The 22,841-nt window shown below is 39.7% G+C and overlaps 1 protein-coding gene across 1 annotated transcript in view; it reads left to right on the top strand.

The window, feature by feature from the left end:
* LOC149784455 (MFS-type transporter SLC18B1-like) overlaps positions 1-22,841 on the top strand; it is a 93,290-nt gene that overhangs the window by 41,938 nt on the left and 28,511 nt on the right. The window contains exons 9-10 of the mRNA XM_089933273.1: positions 4,213-4,311; positions 17,766-17,860. Coding sequence (XP_089789399.1) covers positions 4,213-4,311; positions 17,766-17,860 — 194 coding nt within the window. The remainder of the gene's footprint in view (positions 1-4,212; positions 4,312-17,765; positions 17,861-22,841) is intronic.

Consider the following 22,841-nt stretch of genomic DNA (forward strand, 5'->3'; position numbering starts at 1 on the left):
CTTCATTAGGTACGCTGACATCAAAGCGCGAGAAGTTGATTTGTTTAGGCGGTGGTAGATAAATTTGCCATATAGCCTGTTTGGATAACCAATTAGCCACAGTGGCCTTTGTTACCTTTGCAGCGCTTGCAAGCTTACCAATTGCGGCCTTCCCCTTCCAGTATCCTCTCGGAGAATAATAGATGGATTCCATATTGTTATTAATTACCAGCGCCCATCATTAATTTACCTTTCATAGCCGATTTTACCAACCATGAGGCCAATTTTTCTTTGACGGATTTATCAGGAATAGCATTTAACGCGTGAATTAATTTTACGTCCGCGATATGGCGCTGTTGCAGATCGCTACTTTTGTAAGCAACATCATGAGCATGACACGCCTTATCGATAGCGTTTATTGGATACTCACCGGGTTTGGGCTGATTTTGATCATCGAGTCTGATATCTAATCGTGTTCCGGGGCCACAGTAGCTATATCCTGGGAGGTGTTTTTCTCCTGGATACTTTGCCCACGGGGTTCCGGGGAGTTTTGATAACTTGGCTGCGATGTCACCTCCTCGCTTTTTTTTAAAACATCTCCGGGTCTAATAGAAATAAATCTAAATTTCTTTGTACCGCATTGTGCACACTTACCAGTAAGGGCCGATCTGTTATTTCTTGTTGTAGCGGTTGTCATATCATTTGTGCCAGTACGTACTCTACACTTCACACAATATAGATCCATAATTTATGTATAGAGATATGAATATAATTGATTTTTCAGCGACTAAAACAAGAGAACCAGTTAAGCATGTTGCAGCGTTACCAAACTCGATCCGGATGATTATCATCGGACCATCTGGATCCGGCAAGACGCAATTGTTGCTTAATTTAATAATGAGATGGATGAAGTGGGACAAGTTGTATTTGGTTGCTCCTAGCGTGGATGATCAACGATGCTACGAGGTGTTGAAAGATTTCAACGAGAATGCATCAGCATTCGCTGAAAAAAATGTTATTGAGTTTATTACGGATATCAATGATGCACCAGGTATTGATGATATTGATGGCGACGTTAACAATCTAGTCGTGTATGATGATGTTATGTTAGACAATCAAAAAAACCCAGCTAGGATATTTTCCAGAGGCAGGCATAAAAACACTGACGTGATATATGTCACTCAACGATACACTCAGATTCCAAAAGTAATCAGAGACAACTGTAATATTCTTGCCGTATTCAACGGCGTTGATACACACACGCTACGAAATATTTGGCAGACATGGTGCGGCGGTGACATGGACTTCAGTGTTTTTAAAAACTTTTTTAGTCATGCTCAGTCAACCCCACATGGATTTGTAACGATAAATTTACATGATCCTCGGACACGATATTGTATTGGACTTGACCAAATATTCGGTTAAATTGTAAATAACCACTTAGCAGCAGAGGGGGCGATGACATCGACGCGGTCGTCGATGTGTTTACCGGACGCTGACGACGCTGTGGATCGACGCGCAGAAGGCATTAATTAAACCAAATGACGATTGGACGATCCCCCAACGACGACGTCGTTTTTTTTTTACCAGGCGCTGACGACACTAGATCGTTGAGTTGCAGAAGTATTAATTAAGCCAAATGACGATTGGACAAAATGTCGGATTCGCCCCCTCTGCTGCTGGTGTACATGAAATTCACCCCAAATGTAAGATTTCCTGCAGAATATTCAATTCTCTGTGGGGAGAATTGAGCAAAAATAAGAATAGCTCTATTTTCTATGAAAGTCCCAGTTGTAACTGAACAAATATATTGTGCTATTGGCTGCGGTGAAATTAAGATGTAAAGATGACTTTGTTTGAACTATGGCATTAATGACTTAAAATCCTAATATATCATTATGGACCACTCCAGTGGCCTTGTGGTTAGAGCATCCACCTTGTATGCAGGAGGTCATGTGTTTGGTCCCTGGCAGAGTCATACCAAAGACTTATAAAAATGGTATTAACAGCTGCCTCGCTTGGCGCTCAGCATTAAGAGGGTAGTATAAGGACTGGTCGGCCTGATGTCAGGATAATGTGACTGGGTGGGACATCATGCTACATGTCTGCAGCATGATGCCCCAGTGCTAGACATCACTATAAACTTCAACACTGCAGACGCTGTAGCGATATGATGAAATTTTTTTAAAAGCTATGTTAAAAATCCAAATCACACACACACACATATACACATACACATCATTATGGAAATATAAATCTGACATAGTAGACAGTAGAGTACTAATTCAAGAAAGTTAGGCTTTGGCAAAGCTTATTTTAGTGAAAAATCTATTTTTGGAGCAAAAGTATCCAAAAGACTATTACTGTGAGCTGTGCAAAATTGTACTTAACAACCACCATAAAGGAAAGCTTTCAGATTTGTACTTAACCACCACCATAAAGGAAAGCTTTCAAATTTGTTGGCTGAGCTAGATAAGTGTATGCCCATTCAGACTGTCTCAGTACAGAATAATATACATGCACAGATAAGGAATATATTAAGCTCAGAATCAGTCAATAGATTAATGCTTACATAACTTGAAGGAACATCTTTTAAAGATTTTGATTTCAACAGGGGTCTTACAGAATGGAGCAGGAAGAAAGAAAGATGGATATTGAAGTGTTATGTAAATACTGAACAATGGCAATCCCCCCATTTTTGTGCTACTCCCCTTATTTTTGTGATAAGGGTCAAAATGCCTCCTTATGAGATATAATCCTGGGAGCATCTCTGAACAATTAGACATGAGGAAAAAAAATCAAAATACCTACTGTAGTGTGTCAAAATAATTTATTGTGGTTGGTCTCACCATCTTGTCTCCTTTCTGGCAGTGGTTGGCTAATTTTCATCAGAAGACATTATGACCACCTTTTATTCATTTATTACTCAAAACACCTTAAAAAATCCCATATTTGGCCTCAAATTCCCCATACAGTCAGAACACCTTAAAAAAAACCATATTTGGCCTCAAATTCCCCATACAGTCAAAACACATTAAAAAATCCCATATTTGGCCTCAAATTCCCCATACAGTCAAAACACCTTAAAAAAATCCCATATTTGGCCTCAAATTCCCCATACAATCAAAACACCTTAAAAAAATCCCATATTTGGCCTCAAATTCCCCATATTCCAGCAGTATGGTAATCAGTCAGCAGCTTTTTGTTTACACATGTCAATTGTTCTTAAACAATGGATCTGTCATGCATGGTGGAATATTCTGGCTAGTTTCTTTAATGTGTTGATAGAACACATAAAAATACCATGTTTGGGTTTATTAATGAAATTTGTATTTTAAAAAAAGTTGTAATTTTCAAAAGTCACTGTGGTAGATATCAGCTATAAAACTGGATGTGTGGGAGATGACCTTAAAATGGTATTTTTGGCATACTGCCCATAGAATCACATGTATGGGGAAGAAATATCACCAGATATATGCAGATACCATCACACAGGGAAAATCTGGACCAGAAAACTACTGAGAGCCTGTTATAATCTCAGTGAATTTCATCAGTGGACACATGGCAGTAAATTTGTGAAGAAAACTAAAAGTGCTTTTTTAAAAAGAGTCTTTGTTTAAAACTATGGATATACAAATCTTCCTTTTTCATTTAATTGACAATACATTGCTATCAGTATCTGATTCAGGTTCAAAACTTGCTGTTTAATTATAATATGGACTGAATTAATTTTATGGCAAAAATGTACCTATTTACTTGTTTTGCTTTCTGTACCCTTAAAATGCATACAATTTATGTTAATCAGAAATTCTCCTGATTTAGAAGTCTCTGCTGGTTAGATCACCGGGTTCTGTCATGTATGGTGGTTATTTTGCTGGAAGTTCTTGGTTTCTTCTACCACAAAACACAACATTACACCATCATCTAATCCAGCTTCTGAACTGTGATAATTTATTGAATAACTACATAAAATAAATAAAGTTGATTACTTTGATTTATTTGGATCATTAGGATAACTGACATTTGACTGTATTTTAAAGTGAACCCATCAAATTCAGCAGAGCAATAGTTAGGTAATGATTTTTATAACTGGTTTATATATATACATCAAGAGTATTAGATTTCTGGGCCAGGTTAAGTATGGTTGCCCCTTAGGAGATCAAAGCAAGGCCATTGAATGACAAATATGAAAGCACATAATTTGACACAAAAATCACCTTTTGTACTTTTCAGTTTAAACTCGAAACATGGATTGTTGGTTTTATGTTTCTGATTGCTCCAGCAGTATATGCCATGACTGCTCCTGTCTGGGGATGGCTGGGAGACACAAAGGTGAGTACTGTTTGTAATCATTGTGTATAGTTTGGTGATGGCTGGGAGACACAAAGGTGAGTACTATTTGTAATCATTGTATATAATTGATTTTAAGTGCAGTGAAGTACAAAATAAAGGTGAGTACTGTTTGATCTCAATTATATGTTTGATTTAGTTGAAGTGATTTTCAGTTAGTATTCTTTTCCTGGATTTGATACATAAGTGATTATATTTGGATAAACTCTTATACTAAATAAATTTAATTTGAACTGCATTAGCAATTCATAAAATTTGCATTTGATTTAATCATGTGTGAAAAGTAACATCAATTTTTAGAACAACATGACGGTCAGTAAATGTTATCTGCATTATAATATTTTTTTCTCTGAAAGATTGAGCAGTCCTTTCTGTCCATGTTTTTTTATAGATAAGACTAAACTTTGTTGTGAGTACACTTAAAACTTATTATGATATAATAAAGTTGTGTTATTATAATGCATACTATGCACAAAAATCTGATATTATTTTGATGTGAAATTATATTATTTTACATGTTCATTAGCTAAGAACTAAAATCAAGTGAAATTAATTTAAGGAAAAAACTATTGTTTCTCAAGGATTCTTATGAGCTGCAGAGGGTGCCAGAAAAAAAACAGAATTAGTTTTTGAGGCCATTTAATGGGTTTCATGACTTTATCTATGTAAAATAATGGACAAGGGTATTGGTTTGGTTTGGTTTACTGTTTTACTGCTCATCAACACATGTAGGTTATTTAGTGCAGAGACAACGTATAAAGTACCCAAGGACATACTACAGTATCAAACCTGGGCTGATGTGATGCTAGAGTTCAAACCCACACCCTTTCAACTGCAAGTCTGGCATAGTCACCATGATTTCTGTCTCTATTAGTTGCATATTAGGACACGTTTGACTTGTTCTACATCTCCAAGTCTGCAGGGGGCTTCACCGTAGGAATGGGATACTGAAGGACAATATTATACTGAGGGACAATGGTATGCTGAGGGACAATGATATACTGAGGGACAATGGTATACTAAGGGACAATGATATACTGATGGACAATAGTATACTGAGGGACAATTGTATACTAAGGGACAATGATATACTGATGGACAGTAGTATACTGATGGACAATAGTATACTGAGGGACAATAGCATACTGAGGGACAATGGTATACTGAGGGACTGAGGGACAATAGTATACTGAGGGACAAGGGACAATGGTATACTGAGGGACAATAGAATAATGTCTGTACTGAGTTGTTTTCATAGCCTACAAGTAGAATCATCCTTCTATGTTATGAATGACATTATTGGTTTCAAATCAGGGAGGATAAATACTGAAACCTACAACTTGGTATCTGGAACAGGTGCAGTATAGTATTTCTCCTTCAAATACGTTCCACGATCACATTAACGTTAGGGATATAAGCCTGCTACCTCTTGAATCCAGCCCTACTAAAAGATGAAAATTTGTCTTTTCTGTCTATCTCATATAGACCAAAGAGCAATAACTCTTGCCCCTTACCACCCCTTGCCACCGCCAGGTGTCAGTAGTTTTTAAGCTTCGCTTGTACTGATAACACATACATTATACCTCCAAACAATCCAAGCCATCTTAGCGTTAAATTGGACCATCTGAAGTTAAATTTGGATTTATTGCGTTGGACAATCATTCTTTTACAGGTTGTATACATTATTTTAACAATTTTTTCAAAATTGAGTGACTTTGTCACCCTTACAGATTTCGTCTACTGAAGACCATGTTACACACGCTGTCGCTGAACTCGTGTTGTCAATTAAGAGTTAATGCGACACTGACTAATTTCGCTTACTCCGTTAGTAACGGTTGTGGTATTAGCGAATTAATAACATGCTGAATTGCTAATTTGTGCTTTGTTTTCTTTTCTTGTGTCGTTTCAGTAGAAATGTCAACCAAATGCATGAAATGCAAAAAGTTCAAAGCAAAAGAAGACAACCATGACTCTTGTATTGTATGTACCAAGTGTACATCATCTGTACCATGCAGCATGTGTAATACTTGGACAGAACAAACGTGGGCTGATGTAGTCCAGAAGGCAGCAAAAGGGAGGGATAGACGGAATAAGTCGAAGAAAGATAGCATTGATGTCCTCAGTATACATCCGAAGACAGCCTCCATTGCGAGGCTTGTGGGGGACGTTGGGGTCCCCCCTCCACCTAAAGTTTGTTGTTTGCAACCGTCAGCCACAGTAACATCAGCGGCAATGGAGGAAAATAATGTTGACAGGGTACAACAGTCCACCTTTGAACAGATGCGTCATTTGGTCCAGGAAACGACGACGCAGCTATTGACATCAGGCCAGATATTACCCTTATTTCCCTCGCTCGCTTCGACAGCTTTTTTCTGACTCTTTGGGGGAATGTTCCACCAATTTTAGGCTGCCCAGTGGGCGTAATTCCCCCCGCATGTCTGAGCATGGCCTTTGGGCCTGTAAGTCAGGACACATGGGTTTTTTACCAGATCCATTGGATCCATTTCATTATACAACCTCTATGTCACTGGCCGTCCAGCTGTCCCGGCATGGGGACCCTATTGCTAAAACGGTCCGACCAAATATGATTTACGGGGATCTTAGTGATAAATCCATCCATCAAGCTGTACCGCGGCAACATACCAATACTGTGGCGGAGATTTTAGTGAGAAATCTGTCCGTCCAGCCAGGCCATTGGATAAGCTGGTACCGGTGATAGCAGGACCGTTGCCAACATACAGGCCGACCACAAGCCAGACAAACCAGCCAGCAGGGCCGGCCGTCCATATGTTCACGGCTTATCCACATGGGAGAGTTAGTGGCAGTGTCAAGGATGACAGAATCGCGTCATCTATGCCACCTGGTATGCTCTATTCAGAAATGCAAGCTATACCAGAACACGACTCGGCACACAGTGAGGGTGACGAAACTCCTGCAAATCAGCCACACACAGATCCAACCATGGAACGGACTGAGTTTGGCTTCAAGGCAGCAGTGGAAGAAATTTATAGGGTGTTGGCAACTTCAAAATGCCCTCCACCTCTTACCGCCACTCAAGACTACAAAGTTAAGGTGTCTGTAGATCTTGATGGGGAGGAAGAGACGCCGTCCTTTGGGCTCCTTCCCCAGTCGGCAAAAATTAAGGAGATCAGTGATCGTCTATCAGGATGAATAGGTGATCCAGGGAATGCTAAGGCGTTCTTTTCAGAAAGCCAAGTACCAGCGACGTTCTCGTGTCGCTGGTACAAAACTCATTCAGACGCATTCAGTACAGATCTTCTAGCCCAGGACAAAAATATGGCAGCAGTTCACATGTCCGCTCCACTGTTTTACAAAGTGGACAAAAATGTGTTCCATGCCACGTCAAAGCTAGTCCGGAACGTAGTCGCTACTTCTTCAATGTTAGACTTGGCTTCATTAGCCATTTTCCGACTCGCAGAAAAATCAGACAATGACCACACTTGGGAAGCAATAGCCCGGATTGCTAGAGTTATTAACAGGGCAGCTCACCATTCCATGGGTAATGCGTTGACTGCTTCTGCCAACTTAGACCTGATACGACGTGACACCCCATCATACTCTGGCTTTATGGATGACTCTGTTTGGGTCACCTTTACTCTTTGGAGGAAAAATTGAAGAAGTTTGGAAGCAGGCAGCTCAGGAACTGCCCCTCCAACTCACCACCCAACCCTCGCAAGCATTTAGAAAAAAGTCAGCCCCTGCCACAGCGGAGGGATGATTGGCGGACCAGGGACAAGGGATCCTTACAATCAAATGTGCAGTATAGATCCCAACCCAATCCCAGGAGACAACAATCCAATCAAGCTAGGAGGCAACCATACAGAGGTGGTAAGAAACCAAGTTTCTCCGTCTTCAAGCCTCCTAACTCTAAAAGTTGACATACCCTCCCCACCACCCGCTGACAGCCTACCTGTGGGCGGCCGCCTCCTGCAGTTTCAGGACCACTGGACCACCTTTTTTCCTCAGAATGATTGGGTGATCCAGGTCATTTTGGAGGGGCTTCGGATTTCATTTATCCAACCCCTTCCCCTGTCCTCCTCTCCCCTCTTCACGGACGTACCGTCCGATCGGGAGAAGGATACCTTTCTACAACAGAGGATACGGTCACTCATAGAAAAACGGGCGGTGGAGATTGTGAAAAAACTGAAATCGCCGGGGTTTTATTCCAGGCTGTTTCTTATCCAGAAGGCAAATGGCAAGTTGAGGCCGATCATCGACCTGAGTCGCCTCAACCAATACATTTTACCACCAAAATTCAAGATGGAAATGGCGAGATCAATCCGTCTTTCCATCCGGTGGGACGAGTATGCCATCAGTCTAGATATGACCGACGCATATTTTCACGTCCCTATCCACCCCACGTCACGGAAATTTTTCCGATTTGCTTACCGCGACGTGGTTTATCAGTTCCAGGTCCTACCCTTTGGCCTCAACATCAGCCCTTGGGCTTTTACCAAGGTTATGGATTGCGTCGTCACCCTGTTCCGCTCAACTTGATCTACAGGGACGGCAGTGTACTTGGACGACATCCTCCAGAAACATATGGTAAGTTCTATTCTGCTCAAAGGCAGAAACGATCTTTTAGCACTTTTAGATCATCTAGGCTTTCTCATGAACTGGAAAAAGTCAGATCTCTGTCCATCCCAGCATTTTGTCCATCTGGGTATGGAGTTTCTCACCGATCTGAATCTGGTACGGCTTCCTCATGCTCGCGTAATCCGGATCGTCGAACTTGTCAAGTCCGTTTCCAACAGGACGTGGATTTCAGTGAGAGAATTCTTGCAACTCCTCGGATTATTTAATGTGGCGGCGGACTTGATCCCGCTTGGCCGTCTTTTTATGCGTCCCTTACAAATGACGTTACTGGTACAATGGCGCCCCTTTTCAAGTCCCCTCAATCAAACAATAATGATCACGCCCGAGATACGATCATTACTGCGTCAGTGGCACAACCCCAGATGGCTGTCCACGGGGATTCCTCTGGAGATGCCCCAAGTGGAGATAACGGTATGTACCAGCGCCAGTACCTACGGTTGGGGTGCCCACCTGTTGCCGGACTTCGCTACAGTCAGCGGCACGTGGGAGCCAGGGGAGAGGCCTCTCCACATCAGCCTTTTAGAAATGAGGGCTGTCATCAATGCCTTTCATTTCTGGAAGGATCAACTCTCAGGAAAAACTGTCCTCATTATGTCAGACAACTCTGTGGTGGTGACTTACCTCCTCAAACAAGGGGGCACCAAATCACCAGACCTGTGCATTCTGATCTGGCAGTTTCTACGTTGGTGCGACAACCTCCACATCAACGTACAAATCAGTCACATTCCCGGCAGACGCAATGTCTTGGCCGACACTCTGTCCAGGAAAGGTCAAGTCATTCACACGGAATGGTCACTCCATCAATCAGTCTTTCTTCGGATTTGCACACTTTGGGGGCGTCCGATGATCGATCTTTTTGCGACAAGGTGGAATCGCAAGTTGCCCACCTTCGTCTCTCCAGTTCCAGACCCAGAGGCTTGGGCCGTGGACGCTCTGTCAATCAGCTGGGAGGGGTTGTGGGCATTCGCCTACCCTCCCACAGTTTTGGTACCGAAAATAATCCAGAGGTTAAGGGGTCAGAACTGTCGGATGATTCTGATTGCCCTCTCAGATGGAACAAGTCCTGGGTCACCGATCTACTCAATCTAGCGATAGATCTACCCAGGAAGATTCCAACCAGCCCAGATCTTCTCAAACAACCGCGGTCACGGGTGTTCCACTCCTGCCCGGACCGTCTTCTTCTTCACGCTTGGCTCTTGTCTGGACAGCCTTGCGAGACAAACAATTTAAACCTTTGATTGTGGAGAGAATCTCGAGCAAGAAGGCCCTCCACTCTGAAGGCTTACGAGGGAAAGTGGTGTGTTTTCAGGGACTGGTGCCATATCAGTAACATCGTCTTTTTGAGTGTCTCAATCCCTCAACTGGCCGACTTTTTTCTCTGGCTTTTCGAGGAGAAACAGTTGGCCCCAATTACTATCAAAGGCTACCGCTCCATGATATCAGACACATTCCGCCATCATGGTAGATGTGATATTGGGCATAACAAAGATCTAGCAGATCTTTTAGCCAATTTTGATTTCAATCGACCAAAATCCTTCACCCTGTTTCCAAAATGGAATCTGTCCTGGGTTTTAACATGGCTCAATTCAGACAAATTTGAACCTTTAGCCCACACTTCGTTAAAGCTACTATAATACAAACATGTTTCTTGATAGCCTTAGCTTCAGCATGCAGGGTGAGCGAGTTACATGCCCTTTCCAGTGACCCGAACTTTCTTCAGTTCAGATAAGATGGTTCGGTGGTCCTCCTTACGCAACCAGGCTTTGTACCCAAAAATAGGTTACCATCCATTGGCAATCAAAGAATCGTCATTCGCTCGCTCTCTTCCATAGATAAGTCAAGAGCAACAGCCATGCAAGATCCTGTTCGTGCACTCAAGCACTATTTAAAACGCATAGAGGCGCCTCTTTCTTCCGGTCAAAGCTGGTAAACGGGATATCACCCCTCAAGCCCTTGCTTCATGGCTGAAGTGGGTTATATGCTCAGCGTACTCTGAGGTCTCAGAAGATCAGAGTCGCCTCATGAAGATTACAGCTCATGAGATTAGAGCAATCTCGGCGAGCCTTGCATTCGAACGCAATGTTTCGATCCGAGATATAATAGAAGCTGTTGGCTGGCATGCAGAGTCAACCTTCTCCAGTTTTTATCTCAGAGATTTGGCTTCGCAGGGGCAAACCTTGAATCTGGTAGGTCCGGTGTCGACAGCCCAGATGACCACCAGACCCATTTAAAACAATCAGCACAGCCTATCAGCTTCGCTGGATTTGCCAGTGAAATTTTGTAGGTAAGAAGATTTCAATAACTATCTTCTTAACCGTATATAGGGGTCACATATCACGGGACCCTAGGCTGTGTTGCTGATGAAATTAGGAGAATGGGTTATCGTTCAAATGGGGAATCCAGCCATCATTCCCTAGAAGGTACCCGGGGTGGAGGTAGGATGCTCAGCATTCCCTCCTCCTATTACCTATTCTCCTAATGTTAATGTGATCGTAGAACGTATTTGAAGGAGAAAGCAAACTTTTTAGTAAATTATGTTTCTCCGAGAATACTTACCCGATCACATTACTTAAAATCCCTCCCAACCACCCTGCTATGCAAGCATCCTCATATAATATATATCGCTCAGCTTAAAAAACTAGTGACACCTGGTGGTGGCAAGGGGAGGTAAGGGGCAAGAGTTATTGCCCTTTGGTCTATATGAGATAGACAGAAAAGACGAATTTTCGTCTTTTAGTAGGGCTGGATTCGAGAGGTAGCAGGCTTATATCCCTAACGTTAATGTCATCGGGTAAGTATTCTTGGAGAAACATAATTTACTAAAAAATTTGCTAAAAATTTGCTTTTCAGAAAGATTTCATACATGAGAGGGCAGATGTAACTCTGTGTCTGAATGTGTACACTGCATGTAGACCAAGACTAGGACATCAGTTTCAGCAGGTTGTGTCCAAGTGACAAACAAGTAAAATCTTCTACCACAAAATAAAGAAAAAATCAAGAAGACATTTGTAATGACAAGAGAAAAGTGATATAATACAATATTTGCTGCAGAAATTAACAACAATTATGATTGAATAGCTGTGTGAGCACTGACATGCACATGTAATAATTTCATCATTAATATTGTTGGAAAACGAGTTGATGTGACAACATTGTGAAAGTCTTCATGATCAGGTGCACTGCTCCTTGAGACCCCACTGGGGGAGGACCCACAGCTTCACAACTTCACAATTTTGTTCTTGTAAAGAACAAAAATCATATTGTGACCAGTCCAGTTTGCATACATATTAGTGAACCATTCTTGCGGTTTCAGTCCTTGTGGCTGTTTTTCAGAAATAAGAGCTTTATGAGGAGTAAAAGTTTTGATTCTTTGCTATAGATTACAGTTAACCACATCTGAATTGAACAAATTCTTTCAAGGAGCCAAGCCAGATAGAGAAATGGAGTTAAAATTAACAAGACCTCAGTCCCTGGGTAATGTGTTCTCTTGCCAACAGTCCTAAGAACTTAAGTACTCAAAACGTCTGTAATCCTAAAGAATTTAAGATTCAGCCCCTGGGTAAAGTGGAACCAGGATGATTTGGAAGTTAGAAGATTAAAAACTGATTCCCTTCCAGAACTTAAGGAGGTACCACTCCAGTAGCCTATGTGGTTAGAGCATCCGTCTTGGAAGCGGGAGGTCATGGGTTCAAACCCCGGCCAAGTCATACCAAAGACTTATAAAAATGGTTCTAACAGCTGCCTCACTTGGCACTCAGCATTAAGAGGTTAGTGTTAGGACTGGTCAGCCTGGTGTCAGGATAATGTGTCTGGGTGGCACATCATGCTGCGTATCTGCGGCATGATGCTCCAGTGCTATACATCACTATAAACTGCCACACTGCAGACATCATAGCGATATGACTGAAAAATTGTTAAAGCTCTGTTAAAAATCCTAATCACACACTTAAGTAAGTACAATATATATATAGTGGGGCAGTGCCAGCAGTCAGAATTTAAGAATTCATAACAGCTGTAAACTGTGGGTAAAGTGTTCTCTTCCCAGCAGTTCTATGAAACTTTAAACCTGTCAGCAGTCCGTGGGGCTGTCAGCATTTTAGACTTTTAAATTCTGCTGCATCTGAACCTAAAACCCAGAGTGGAAATTCTGTAGGTGGTAGCCTAATTATTCTTGGAGATATCAGCTTTCACTTTGACTGTCCAGGAAATGCATAAACATCATAAATTCTATTCACATTTTCATCCTGAAATAGTCATTTAACCAACCCACCCATAAACATGGCCACATTTGAGGCTGGATTATTCATAGACCTGGTGATAATATTCTACAGGCTTCATTGATGTCCCATGAACTTGCATCAGATCATCTCTGTGTCATATGCCATCTCAACACATAAGTCCTCAGCCCTCCTTGTCTATTTGCTACATACAGAAACTTCCATGTGATAAATAGAACCCATCTAATGCAGAAATCAAAGCATACCTGACAACTTCATTACCTCCACAGCAGTACAGCTTGACAAGTGCTTGCATTTATTGCTTGAAAAACATGTGCCAGCAATCAGGCGTGGAGTTTCAATTCAAAAGCAATCTTAATGGTACAGTAGTGTTAGGGACCAGCTTCACACCGCTAAATGAGAACGCCATAAGGCAGAGAGGATTTGGCTTTCCACCAGCCTCAATATTCATAAGCAGATCTGTGAAGCTGATAAGAAGACATACTTCATGCAGCAATCAGCCTGCTACAGTACTAAGATCACTGACAGTTCCAGCTGATAAGAAGACATACTTCATGCAGCAATCAGCCTGCTACAGTACTAAGATCACTGACACTTCCAGCTGATAAGAAGACATACTTCATGCAGCAATCAGCTTACTACAGTACTAAGATCACTGACACTTCCAGCTGATAAGAAGACATACTTCATGCAGCAATCAGCCTACTACATTACTAAGATCACTGACACTTCCAGCTGATAAGAAGACATACTTCATGCAGCAATCAGCTTACTACAGTACTAAGATCACTGACACTTCCAGCTGATAAGAAGACATACTTCATGCAGCAATCAGCCTGCTACAGTACTAAGATCACTGACAGTTCCAGCTGATAAGAAGACATACTTCATGCAGCAATCAGCCTACTACATTACTAAGATCACTGACAGTTCCAGCTGCAGAGAGCTCTTTGAGATTATGAACAAGCTAAAGTTAAGGAAAGTTAAAGGTTATACACCACTTCCGCAACCTTCTATCTGGTTGACCTTCTGGACATGTTTGCAAATTTCTTCCAGACAGAGTTCAATCTATTAGAGATAAACTTGACAACACAATTTCAATTGACTTGTCAATACCCTACAGTTGTGATGCAGGATATACATGGCAACCTTTAACAGCATTTGAACCTGTCACTATGGATTTGGTACATAGAATTCTGATGAAGATCACCCCATAGTCATTCAGTATTGCCTACTAATTGATGTTGCCAGTACATCTCTCTCTCATCCAGGGAATTTCCATCATTTTTCATAACTGCCATTGTTAAGCTTCTGTTGAAGAAACAGACACTTGACCTGAACAATTTAAAGAACTACCAACCTGTTTCTATAACCTATCATTCATTAAAAAAATCTCAGAAAAATTTGTGTGATTTCATCTGAATTCAAATAGTCTTTTTAGCAATTTATAGTTAGCATATCACACTTGCCATGGTACTGGACCTACACTGCTGAGAGTAGTTCAGTCACCTTCTCTCTGCTTCATATAGTGGAAAGATTACATTCCTTACCCTGCTTGACTTGTCTGCGACATTGGACACAATAGACCATGATATATTACTTCAGTCTCCAGCATGTATTTGTTATTCATGATACAGCCTTACTATGGTTCATGTCCTACTTAGTCAAAAGGACACAAGGCCTACACCAGTGAACAGATGGGTTTTAATAACAGTAACAAAAAAATAAACAACACCATTTTACAATGACAATCAAATCTGGAAAATGATAAACATTTATTAAAGATAAGGACAAAGACCTATTTCACCCCAGACTCCAAAGACAAACGATATACTTGACTGCTAATTTGAAGCCCTTACAAATGAGATCTCTTTGAGGGATTATTTGGGTTTTGTGGTTTTTCACAAAAGGTAAATAAACAATACAAACCCTTGAATGGACTACATATTTGACAGTTCCTTTTAAAGAAGCAGTGGTTAATCATAATGGAGATTTACATGACTGTAGCACCACAGTGGTGGTTAGTGACAGTGGCACCACAGTGGTGGTTAGTGACTGTAGCACCACAGTGGTGGTTAGTGACTGTAGCACCACAGTGGTGGTTAGTGACTGTGGCACCACAGTGGTGGTTTGTGACTGTGGCACCACAGTGGTGGTTAGTGACTGTGGCACCACAGTGGTGGTTAGTGACTGTGGCACCACAGTGGTGCTTAGTGACTGTGGCACCACAGTGGTGGTTAGTGACTGTAGCACCACAGTGGTGGTTAGTGACTGTGGCACCACAGTGGTGGTTCATGACTGTGGCACCACAGTGGTGGTTCGTAACTGTGGCACCACAGTGGTGGTTAGTGACTGGCACCACAGTGGTGGTTAGTGACTGTAGCACCACAGTGGTGATTACTGACATGTACTTTAGTCTGCTGTAGCATATGAAAACTACCTGCATCACCTCTACATTTTAGGAACTGGTATCCAGACTTGACCAGTTGGGGTGGGGGGGGCTTTTTTGTTATAGCACAAACATCCTCATAAATGGTAATGGCATCCAAGGATCAAATAAAGGACAGTGGTATTTCTATGTTTTTGTGATGTAGTCATGCATAGCAGTGTTATTTTAGAACAGTCTGCTCTGTCTACAGACATACCTAAGCAGTCATGGTAGATAGTATGCAGTGGTTACAATAGATGAAAGAAAATGTTAGTAATGGTCATGTGTTTTTAGAGAATAGTCATTCATAGCAGTGTCAAAATGCACTTTTTGCCAGAAAATCTTGGTTACTGGTCACATTTTGTAAGTGGTTGCTGAAAATCCGTGTGATTACATAAATAAAATCAATCCATGCGTGATGATTGTGGTCATAAATTACAGTTGGTTGTTTATTGCAGTGGTCGCTGAAAAGAGGTTTTACTATATATATTATCAATATTTTTCACATTATGTAACTTTTATGTTAAAAAGTTGAGATAACAAAGAATATGTACAGAAATAAGTGTAGTAGGTGTAATACAAAAGATAATTTAAAACATGTTCTGAGGGATCTTGTATACTTATTTTCAAGTTTATATTGACAATAGTGAGGAACCTTTTGTACTTATTTTCAAGTTTATATTGACAGTAGTAAGGAACCATTTGTAATTATTTTCAAGTTTATATTGACAACAGTGAGGAACCATTTGTAATTATTTTCAAGTTTATATTGACAACAATGAGGAACCATTTGTAATTATTTTCAAGTTTATATTGACAACAGTGAGGAACCTTTTGTACTTATTTTCAAGTTTAGATTGACATTAGTGAGGAACCTTTTGTACTTATTTTCAAGTTTATATTGACATTAGTGAGGAACCTTTTGTACTTATTTTCAAGTTTATATTGACATTAGTAAGGAAACTTTAGTACTTATTTTCAAGTTTATATTGACATTAGTGAGCTTTTGTACTTTTTTCAAGTTTATATTGACATTAGTGAGGAACCTTTAGTACTTATTTTCAAGTTTATATTGACATTAGTGAGCTTTTGTACTTCTTTTCAAGTTTATATTGGCATTAGTGAGGAACCTTTTGTACTTATTTTCAAGTTTATATTGACATTAGTGAGCTTTTGTACTTATTTTCAAGTTTATATTGACATTAGTGAGGAACCTTTTGTACTTATTTTCAAGTTTATATTGACAGTAGTAAGGAACCTTTAGTAGTTATTTTCAAGTTTATATTGACATTAGTGAGGAACCTTTTGTACTTATTTTCAAGTTTATATTGACAACAGTGAGGAACCTTTTGTACTTATTTTCAAGTTTATGTTGACATTAGTGAGGAACCTTTTGTACTTATTTTCAAGTTTATGTTGACATTAGTGAGGAACCTTTTGTAGTTATTTTCAAGTTTATATTGACAGTAGTAAGGAACCTTTAATACTTATTTTCAAGTTTATATTGACATTAGTGAGGAACCTTTTGTACTTATTTTCAAGTTTATATTGACATTAGTGAGGAACCTTTTGTACTTATTTTCAAGTTTATGTTGACATTAGTGAGGAACCTTTTGTACTTATTTTCAAGTTTATATTGACATTAGTGAGGAACCTTTTGTACTTATTTTCAAGTTTACATTGACATTAGTGAGGAACCTTTTGTACTTATTTTCAAGTTTATATTGACATTAGTGAGGAACCTTTTGTACTTATTTTCAAGTTTATATTGACATTAGTGAGGAACCTTTTGTACTTATTTTCAAGTTTATGTTGACATTAGTGAGGAACCTTTTGTACTTATTTTCAAGTTTATATTGACATTAGTGAGGAACCTTTTGTACTTATTTTCAAGTTTATATTGACATTAGTGAGGAACCTTTTGTACTTATTTTCAAGTTTATATTGACATTAGTGAGGAACCTTTTGTACTTATTTTCAAGTTTATATTGACATTAGTGAGGAACCTTTTGTACTTATTTTCAAGTTTATATTGACATTAGTGAGGAACCTTTTGTACTTATTTTCAAGTTTATACTGACATTACTGTTACACATGTATCAATAAGTCATTAGTTGAATCTGTTAATTACATTTTTTGTGTTTGTATTACAGGGCCTGACATTCTGGATGACTAGCATTGGAACTTTTTTCTCAGCATTTAACCTTCTTCTTCTTGGACCAGCACCATTCCTTCCATTTATACCTGAGTAAGCAATTCACAAAAATTAATTTTGTTAAAACTTAAATAAGTGTGCACCTTGGTTTCTAATTTCAATTTACACGAAATTCAAGCAGCTGAGGACTTGCGTTAAAACGACTTTAAAAAGTTAACTTTTTAAACTATTTACATCCATCCTTCAATAACATCTGAGCAATTTGGTCCATACAGCTTTCATTGATACATGAGAATTATAATTGTCCCACACAAATATTCATCCAATAGACTTTAATATTTATGTATATTCAATCTGAAGAATCCAGTTAGAGTCAATAACATAGACATTTAGAGTCAATAACATACAGATCAAGCTGACATGCAGTTGTCACAAATTTGTATGTTAGTCAAATTGGAGTTGCTTCCATTTTAAAGTTTGAACATGTGTCAGTTGCAAGCAGACACCAATGAATAAAGCTACCCAGCTAGATTATGTATAGTATACTTCATAAACAAAGTCATCATAGCTAGATTATGTGTGTGTGCTTTGTACACTAATGTATCTCAGTTTGTGTATTTTTGTGCTTTGTACACTAATGTATCTCATCTAGTTTGTATGTTGTGTGCTTTGTACACCAGTGTATCTCAACTAGATTGTACCTCAGCTTGATTATGTGCAGTGTACTTCATACACTAATGTACCGCAGCTAGATTATGTGTTGTGTGCTTTGTACACTAATGTATCTCAGCTAATTTATGTGTATTGTACTTCATACACTAATGTACCACAGCTAGATTATGTGTTGTGTGCTTTGTACACTAATGTATCTCAGCTAATTTATGTGTATTGTACTTCATACACTAATGTACCTCAGCTAGATTATGTGTTGTGTGCTTTGTACACTAATGTATCTCAGCTAGATTATGTGTTGTGTACTTCATACACTAATGTATCTCAGCTAATTTATGTGTAGTGTACTTCATACACTAATGTATCTAGTGTACTTCATACACTAATGTACCTCAGCTAGATTATGTGTTGTGTGCTTTGTACACTAATGTATCATAACTAGATTATGTGTTGTGTGCTTTGTACACTAATGTATCTCAACTAGATTGTGTGTTATGTACTTCATACACTAACATATCATAGCTAGATTATGTGTTGTGTGCTTTGTTATCATCCCATCATTGGTGACTCAGTCTCGAGAGACCATCTCTAGACACCCACTGGAGCAGGCAGACGATGGCAGTTCAACACCTTATTGACTGGGGGCTGCCCAGCTTGAGGCGGGTGGTACTCGGCCAGTGGGACATGATGATCCCTCCTACCGTCAAAGCTGACCCGTGGCGCCCCTTCCCTATGCCAATCGGGTGGGACTTATAACTCATAAACTGTCAGCTTCCGTGTTGTTTCCTCACTCAGTAGCGAGACTGGAGTGACCTCTCCAGGGTGCAAGCCTGGGCGTGGAGTATGGAGATCCTGGGCTGCCCAGACATCAGGATCCCCCTCTCGTCCTTGTTGGTGGGGTCCAAAGGAATGCTGAGCATGACATTTGGCACCAGTTTGGATGCAGGAGCTGCCGGAATGAAGTCATATTTGACACCCATACACCCATGGAGGCTCCACTCCAGATTTTCTGTCTGGGTTTACTCCCGTAGCCTTTCCTTCTCCCGAAGATATCCACAGGGCAGTGGAGCCATCATCCAATGGATTGGACTTGGTGGGTTTTGAATCAGTTTCCTTCTCCTAGACAAACTGCCTGACAAGGTTAACCTCCATCTGCCCGGGTTTGGAGTCAGAGTTTCCCTTCTCTTAGACTGGTTGCCTGCCAAGACTAATGAGCTCAGTTTGCCCACCCAGTTATACCGCCGGGCACTCGGTCGCGCCACACAGCAGGCTCTTTGAAAATAGGGGGCCCTGCATGAAGGTGCTGCTGTGGACACAATAGTATAGGAGAGGCCATATGCAAGTAACCTCCTGTCCAGCAGAGTGAGACAGTGGTCCTGCGGTGATCACTAAACCTGGAAAGGAGAGGCTATGAGAGACTCTTCACTTTCCTTTGGCAAGCGGGACGTCAGGCCCAGGCCTCGCACACACCCCTGTGTGCTTTGTACACTAATGTATCTCAGCTAGATTATCTGTTGTGTACTTCATACACTAATGTATCTCAGTTATATTATGTATTGTGTACTTCATACACTAATGTATCTCAGTTATATTATGTATTGTGTACTTCATACACTAATGTATCTCAGTTATATTATGTATTGTGTACTTCATACACTAATGTATCTCAGTTATATTATGTATTGTGTACTTCGGTCATGACCATGTCTACAGGTTTAAAATTACTGACTGATGTAACTTAACAGAACATTTTCCCATTTCTGCTCTATACTCAAATGCCCTTATGTATAGAGCCACATAAATATAATACACTGTATTCTTGAAGACAAAAACTGTCTCATCACTGGCAAGACAGGTTGTATTCTTGAAGACAAAAATGTCTCAACACTGGCAAGGCACTATTCTTGAAACGTCTCATCACTGGCAAGATGTATTGTATTCTTGAAGACAAAAATATCACTGGTAAGACATGTATTCTTGAAGACAAAAATGTCTCATCATTGGCAAAACATATTGTATTCCTGAAGTCAGAAATGTCTCATCACTGGCAAGACATGTATTCTTGAAGACAGAAATGTCTTACCACTGGCAAAATGTGTTTGTATTCTTGAAGACAGAAATGTTTTATCACTGGCAAGACATATATTCTTGAAGATAGAAATATCACTGTCAATGCATGTTGAATTCTTGAAGTCAGAAATGTCTTATAACTGGCAGGACATGTTGTGTTGTATTCTTGAAGACAAAAATGTATTTTCACTGACTAGATGGGTTGTATTCTTGAAGACAAGACTGTCTTGTCACTGTGTCTTTCTTTCCATGAATAGAAATGTTCAAAGTTTCTGTTTGTGAATGTTCATTTCAGTTTTGTTAATAATCACAAATTGTATATTGATCAAAGCTTATTTTGAAATATGTCATCTCTTTGAAAAGATATTAATTATCTAATTATTATTTACTGATGCAGATAATGTTGTTAAGCCTTTGTGTTTGTTTTCCTACGTACAATTGTTGCTTAGTCCAGGGGAAACAGCATATGTTTGCTCAGTTGTTGTTGTAGTAGACTTTAACGTCATTTTTCAGCACAAAATAGGCTATACATGGTGGCCAGTATAAATGGTGGAGGAAGAACCTGGGAAAACCCTGATAAGAACCACTGACCCATGAGAAGCTACTGGCAAGCTTTCTCACGTACCCACATTGTCCGAATGCGAGACTCGAACGCATGCAGATAGAGGTGAGATGGCAATTATCTGTAATGGTGAGCGCTTTAGACCACTCAGCCACTCAGGGCATATGCATCAAAGCACCTAACAATGTGGTAGTCAAAGCAAAATGTATAAATTAATGTACAGATAAGGTAATTGCTAATCATCAGAATTAATTTCACAGCTTATGGTTGTTGGAATTATCAGTGATTGCTCTTTAATGGCAAAAAAAAGCGTAGTTGCATGTGGTTAAACCATGTTGTCAGACAGTCATCATTCATTCAGTCAACCAATGAATCATATAGACCATTTCCAAATAAAAAAATGACTCCATTTGTTGATACTGGATTTAAAAAGGATTATGTATAGTATTCAGGTTCATAGGAAATTTAGCTGAAACACTTCTTGAAGTTTGACATTTTTAAGGATACTGTTAAATGGCGTGTACATGTGTGTACCTACAGAACCTTACCTGACATTATTTTGGAATAAAATATTGAACTTAGACACACCTGAAATGACTGAAATATGCTTCTTAATGAAAATTTTCTTTAGAAATTATTTTGGATTTACAGTCATGGATGCAATGATATCAGATTTTAAGTACATGTATCAGTACATCACTTATTCATTGGTATATGTGTGTACCAGTGGATTTTACTCTGCTTAAAATCAATTACATTGTCAGTATTTTCTCTAGTTTTTGTTTAATATGTATTAAGATATGCCATTGAAGCATGAGCTTTGTGCCCACATTTATACCCCCCCCTCCAACATTTATTTCGCCAAGGGATGTGCATGTATCATTTTCTGTATATACCTGCCATTGTAGCGTGATTGTTCAATACGTTACATAGCACATTGGCATTCTGTGGACCCTGACCATCATACTATTGCAGGGTTTACCTGTTTTTGCCATTCTTAATGAGATCAAGGTTTCAGGTAAGGCAACAATAATCATGTGGAAGGTGTACAATAACCATTTTGGCACTGCTGTGAACGACTGTATCACAAAAAATATATAAACACAATTGACCTTTATTTAATTTTTTGTAGCCTTGACCACTTAAGAGAGTCTGCAGGCAAAATGCAGACTTGTTTTACACAAACACAAAATGCAGACTTGTTTTACACAAACACAGAATGCAGACTTGTTTTACACAAATGCAGAATGCAGACTTGTTTTACACAAACACAGAATGCAGACTTGTTTTACACAAACACAAAATGCAGCTTGTTTTACACAAGCACAAAAGAAAGATGAATCTGTCTTCTGGTTTCCTAAAAGCTACAGGTATTGTTGTATGCTAGAGATCATAAACCAGACTAAAGAATATGTCCATAACTGCCATTATAGTACTGAACTCATGTACATCACCATTACAATTAACCATGCTATCTTTAAAGAGAGAAGTAATAATCTATTGTTACTTTAATGGCCTGTATTCCTTCTTGCTTTGGTGATGATAATAAAAAATCTTCCATGAGTCATAATGTACCATCCTCAGGGATTTTGTCATCTGGTTGCCTTAATGCATTTGTTAAATATTTTTTTTGATTGAGTTCATCCATTTATTAATTAGACTGTTCCAGTAGCCTAGGGGTTAGAGCATCTGCCTTAGATACAGAGGGTCACAGGATTGAACCCAGACCGAGTTATACCAAAGACTTTTAAAAATGGTACTTACAGCTGC

The sequence above is a fragment of the Sinohyriopsis cumingii genome, chromosome 14 (genome assembly GCF_028554795.1).
Source record: "Sinohyriopsis cumingii isolate HCF-2022 chromosome 14, ASM2855479v2, whole genome shotgun sequence".
Classification (NCBI taxonomy): domain Eukaryota; kingdom Metazoa; phylum Mollusca; class Bivalvia; order Unionida; family Unionidae; genus Sinohyriopsis; species Sinohyriopsis cumingii.